The sequence below is a fragment of the Dermacentor albipictus genome, chromosome 8 (genome assembly GCF_038994185.2).
Source record: "Dermacentor albipictus isolate Rhodes 1998 colony chromosome 8, USDA_Dalb.pri_finalv2, whole genome shotgun sequence".
NCBI classification, from domain to species: domain Eukaryota; kingdom Metazoa; phylum Arthropoda; class Arachnida; order Ixodida; family Ixodidae; genus Dermacentor; species Dermacentor albipictus.
In genome coordinates this window covers 59,818,318-59,824,317 of record NC_091828.1, presented here as the reverse complement: position 1 = coordinate 59,824,317, position 6,000 = coordinate 59,818,318, and the positions used below count along the sequence as shown (strand labels likewise).

Below are 6,000 nucleotides of genomic sequence, written 5' to 3'. Positions count from 1 at the left end.
TTGTGCGCCTGCCCGCAGTACGGTCCACAGAGGGAATGCCTTCGCCACGAACTTGACCAACTGGACGACCAACCGCTATCGGAAAAAAGAATTCTACAGCATCGAAGAGAGCTAACGTCACAGAAGAAGGCCGTGCAAGCGCTATTGAGGTATTTGCGATCTACCGGCCTTTGCGAACGCCTTTAACTGGAACGCCTTTTGTGTGTGTATGTGTCTCCATGTGTGCGTGTTTCTTTCTTCTTTCACTTTTTTTAGTGTTTTCCTCTCTGCCATCTTTCTAACCACTATGCCCAATCCCCACTGTAGGGTAGCAAACCGGAGACTCATATCTCGTTAACCTCCTTGCCTTTCCTCTTCATTCTCTCTCTCTCTCTTGATCTCCGTCATCGCGTGATGCGACTCAATAATTGACGCTGTAACACGTCAGCGCATACCTATAGCCATCTGTACTACCCCTGCTGATTGCCGGTTACGGAATTTGTTCCCTACTGAATTACGAAAAAAAAATTTACGCTACGTAAAAATCGCCACTGCAAAAAAACCTACCCTGAAGTGCATCGTTCCTTGAATAAAACGGAATAATATTTTTGCGCGTTCTGCCGTTTTAAAGCGAGTAGCTTCACGGCTTCTTTCTCCGGTTTTCTTGCTCGAACGGACGCGTTCGTCGGCCGTGCTGTCCCGCGTGAGATTTCATAGCGTCTGAAGGTTTAGGTGCTCCAGCCGGTGGTTGCACTAGGTCGCGTTTCTGCGCCGCTAAATACTTACTCGCATACTGATCCTTGTTCTCTCCCACGGGTGATGGAGATTTTAATGCCACTTACCGGCCACTTCACTTACCGGCCTACTTTCACTGTTGCTGTGACACTCAGTGTCCGCAGCTTCTGCGGCGACCTAGTCTGGCACAGAAATCAAATAGCCCTATACTATGCACATTGGACATTGCGTTACTTACTTTCTGCCTCCTGTGGATTGACCTGCACTGCGCTCTTTGCAATCATGAGCATGTTTTCTTTCCTTTTTCCACCAACACTCACATATAATTCATTGAATTAACGAATAAATGTATCATTTATTAAATGAAAGCAAGATAACCATGATTAAAAGATGTAATAGTGCGTGGTTCACGCCAAATAATATATTAATTACGCATATTAACGTATTAATTGTACCATTTTTACCAAGCGGAAAATTGGAAAATGCGTTCAAAATAAGCGGTTATTGAGAGCAAGCACAAACACTCGCCAATTCATTATTGATGAAAATGTGAATGAATTAATGAATACATATCAGTCGAAGGGCTGTTGCTTCGCCCAGTAATAAAAATCATGTCATAAGGTAATGCAATGCCGATTCAAAACAACAAGAATAAAAAGACGAACCAAGGAAATAACGCAACGGTTCTGCATCTCCAAAACACACGCTGCTTTTTATTGGCCATTGTATTCTTTTTACCCTGAAATAAAGTCCGTAAAATACGTAAGGGCTGCTAATGCATACTTTTCTTCAAGAGGAAAATAGTCGTATGCGCATGTCTGAAAGAAAGAGAGGATGAAAGAAGCAATTAAGGGTAGTCAGCGCAACCATGTCATCGAAACTGAATAACACTAAACCAGCTGGTTACATGCTGGTGGTCAATGTGCCTCTACAATGTAAAATAGATAATGCATTAGTCATTCGTCAAACAGCCATGATAAGTGGTGACAGCTCGTTTGGAAGATCGTTCCCCAGAGCCCAACCATAAATGCGCATAACGAGCTCCAAGATTACAGACAACCTAGAGGCTCGATTATTTTTTAGTCGCACCCATACGAAGTAACCAAAGAACCAAGATAGAGGGAGCATAGAAGAATGCAATTCTTATATTTATTTGAAATATATAAAGATAAAGGGGCGTCACTGGCTAACACTCCCAAAGATAACTTTCTACACAAACACAAAGAAAAGTGGGCTGGTAAGGTGAGCCCGGCGGCACCTTAATTTGTAAAGAGCTCCACCCGTAATGCGGAAGGCGCCGGTTCTATGCCCGCCATTGGAAAGGCGTCTTTTCATTCATTTTCAGTTTCCTTCAGCCTATTAGGTGTACATTTCCATCATACACAACCATTACCTTCCCCCTATACTTTCTCTGGCTTCATTGTCTCTCGCTTCCTATGGGTGCACACATAACCTTTTTTGTTTTCGGTAGAAGCATTATCAGTGTCAATGATAATTGTATGTAGTAAAATCACACAATAAATAGTAATGCACGGCATACTCGACTCAACATTTGTATGCGATTTCGAGACGTTTCTCTTTTGATTGTGAAGTTGAAGTCTTTGAATTGTCAAAGCTGTTGAAGTTAGTGGAAATTGCTGACAGCAGTGGTGGTTATCGTGAATTGCGCAAAAGATATCGGAGGTACATCAGTGTTTTTGCGTATTAGTTTGTTACAAGGCTTAGCTGTCTTCTGTTTGAGATCTGGCAGTAACAGTAAGTTGAGCACCAGCGTATTAATAGAGCGATATTGAAAACAAATATTTAAACGGGTGACCCCCTCGGAATTCTCATTAACTGATCGTACCTTGAACGCAGAAATTCTTCGGTTAAAAGCTGGCAGAATATAAGCCCTAAAGCAACTGGTTGCTGAGTGTTCTTTAGAAAGCAACAAATTATTAGGGTGTTGTTATATAATTTTACTACAGTGCGTTCATATCTACTACAGTGTCTTCAAATACTAGCTCTCATTCCTTGAGGCAAATCGTACAGGCTTTCGAGCCTCCTGATAAATTTACGATAAATTATGGAAACCACAGCTGACTGCGCAGAAGAGAGAGAGAAATAGAAGACAGGGAAAGCAGGGAGGTTAACCAGACGCACGACCGGTTTGCCACCATGCACTGGGGGAAGGAGTATGGGGATGAAGAGAGAGAGGGGGAGGTAGAGAGAGCAGTTTCCGGTCATTTGAAGGTTCGGACCGAGTCTACACATGGTTGCCAAGACATGTCCACTTGAGGTATTCCAACAGCGCTTTCGTGGCTTTCTGTGCCATCGACGTGTACGGCCGTAGTCCAAGGATCTTCATTACCGAAAATGGTCTAGAGTCCAGCTGATTCAGTGCTGTCCGGAGAGCTTCACGCTCAACGTCGCATAGGGTACAGGTACATAGGATGCGTTCAATCGTTTCTGTGGTTCCACAAGAGTCGCACATGGGCGTATCCCCCACTCCAATGCGGAACGAGTAGGCCTTCGTAAATGCCACCCCGAGCCAGAGGCAGCATAATACTGTCCCTCAGAGCGGGCAGCTTTTGGTGGCACTTGTAGCTTTAAGGATGGATCCAGACAATGAAGATGACACTTCGGGAGGTTGGGAGAAGATCAGTATTTGTGTGTCATAACCTTAACCATTAATACAAGGCTTTCTTGCAGGATGGTTCTGGATAAAGGGATTGGAACTGGTCGGGCTTCCAGATGGGCCGACGGGGTGGCTTCTTTGGCGAGGTCATTACCAGCAATGTCGGTAGGTCTAGGTGGCTACTGGAATGTAATTTCATGCCCTTTAGGAATAGCTTGATGGTAATCTCTTATTTAATACGTCAGCTGCTCATGAGTCCTATGATATAGGGCAAATTGCAGACTCTGAAGTGTTGCCTTAGAGTTTCAAAAAATGACCAATTTCTGAGGTATCTCTTGCAGGAGATATGCAGGGAAGCAAGCTCTACTTGATGTTGTGATGTGAGACTGTTTCAATTTTATTGTGATTTTAACTGCGCCGAAACATATGTACAACGCGTACGAGATAGTTTTGGTCCCTTAGAGCGAGTTACAGTAGCGCCGCTCAATATATTTTTTACTGTTTAGTTGCAAGACAACCGTACATGACTGATCGTCTCCTCTTGTCATACTTAACCGCTCGTCGCTTCAAACGCACAGTCAAAAATATATTCATAATGCTACTTCAAGGAAGTCGCAAGCTGTCGGTGTTCTCTTTGGGTTCCGCAGTCATGGGTGACTTCAATGCAAAAGTTGGGAAAAGCAGGCTGTTGAACAAGTAATTGGAAACTACGGCGTCTATTTTACTTACACTAGAGGGGAGATGTTACTAGAATCAATGCCTCCTTTTGAAGATGCCTGCCACGTGAGCTGAGAAGCTGATTCCGGCCCCTCTCCTCTTTCCTCCTCTCCACTAGGTTCGGTTGCCAGCGCTAGTTGCTGCGGCTGCTCCAAACTGGAATCACGTTCCTTCGCTTCCGAGATTTTAGCGGCGTCTGTTGCAATCACGGAGGCAGGAATCGTGGTCTCTCGTCAAGCCATTGGTCGAGCGCTCGCCAGCCTCGTAATCGTCACTTCCTCCGCAAGAGGAAGCAGGATTGGCAGCAAGCGCCATCTCTCCGCGACTACCCTGAACTACAGGAACGTCCGTTCCAACGGGAAAACTAGCGATGCGGCAGGCATCTAGTAAAGGAGGCATTGGTAGAATTCGCAGAAAGGAATAAGCTTCGAATAATGAACACCTTCAGGAAGCGTAGCAACACAAAGCGGACCTGGGAAAGCCCTAATGGTGAAACAAGAAATGAAATGGATTTCATATTTTCTGCCTATCTCCGCATAGTGCAGGATGTAGAAGTGATAGCTAGGGTAAAGCGCAGTGGTCGTAGGTTAGGGATGTCTAAGATTCACCTCTATATGAAAAGAGAAAGAGTAAAATTGGCCAGGAAGAAACAGGCCAACCTAGACGCAGTAAGGGTAAAAGCAGACCAATTCCGCCTTTTACTTCCAAGCATATTGTTAAGAACGGCCCAGGTGAGGTGCAAGTGTTGACAGCCAGTTGCGACGACGGCGGCGTCAAATTTCAAGGAACCCCACCGTTAGCAGGCTTTGTGCCGCAACACGACACGCCAACCGCGTCGGCCGTGAGCGGGGGAGTTGCCGCGGGAACGTCGTCAGCGGCCCCTTCCCACACGCCGACCAAGACGCAGAACAATGGCTACCCGGTCGCGCTGCGAGGGTCAGCTCCAAGTCCTACTAAGTCCGTGTGACGTCGGTTCCGGACCGGACCGTGAACCAGTGTGTGTGTGTGCGCGTGTGTGTTTGTAAGCCGTCCCGGAGAGAGGCGGCGTGTTTACAATGACTGGACAAACATTTCCGTCCCCTTGGAATCAAGGGGGGACCGAGTGTTTATCAGCCGCTGTTGTGCGGATGCTCGACACACTTTCTTAAGCAGTCATGTTAGACAGAAAGCAGTCATGTTAGACTGATGTACTTTCTTTCGCAGTCATGCTAGACTGATGTAGACACAGTAAACAAACCAATATTCCTCGTTCTCCATGAGAAGTAGTCCTTCTCTTTATCAACGTCCTCAGCGTGGATAAGTCGGACGACGGCATGGGCCAGCTACCTTCTAATTCTTGCCCGACTCCAATCTTGACAAGGGATCAGGAGCGATGGGATTGAGCCCCCAATCCTGACAATATATGCAGCCTTAGAACAGAGAGATGAAGATGACATAGAGGCAATGAATGAGACCGTAACTAGGTTAGCTTGAGTAGCAGCAATTGAAGTGGGAGGTAAGGCACCAAGGCAACCAGTTAGTAAGCTCTCACAAGTAACGAAGGGCCTAATAAAGGAACGACAAAGAATAAAGTGTCCTACTAAAGAGATCAGATAGAATTCGCAGAACTGTCAAAACTCATCAACAAGGAAAAAATAGGGGTATCTGAAATTTTACTGTGAGAGAGACTGAGGAAGCCATAAAGAAGGAACGCAGCGTGAAATTAGTGAGCAGAAACTCGCCATAAGAGAAGCCCAGATGTATGCACTGAAAGTTAAGCAGGGTAATACCATCAGCAATTTCGAATATATAGTCAAAGCAGCGGAAGAATTCTATACTGACTTGTTCAGTACCCAGAGCAGCCACGGTACTTCCATTCGAAGTAGAAATGAACAGGTTGCAGAGGCTCCTTCTATAACTTGCGATGGAGTTAGAAGGGCCTCGCAAGACATGATACGGGGAAAGGAGGCTGG

General features: G+C 45.6%; 1 protein-coding gene across 1 annotated transcript in view; it reads right to left on the bottom strand.

The window, feature by feature from the left end:
• Window positions 1-1,425: 1,425 nt before the first annotated feature.
• LOC135915188 (uncharacterized) overlaps window positions 1,426-6,000 on the bottom strand; it is a 36,474-nt gene continuing 31,899 nt past the window's right edge. The window contains exon 6 of the mRNA XM_065448222.1: window positions 1,426-1,532. Within this exon, the coding sequence (XP_065304294.1) occupies window positions 1,449-1,532 (84 nt within the window). The 3' untranslated portion in view covers window positions 1,426-1,448. The remainder of the gene's footprint in view (window positions 1,533-6,000) is intronic.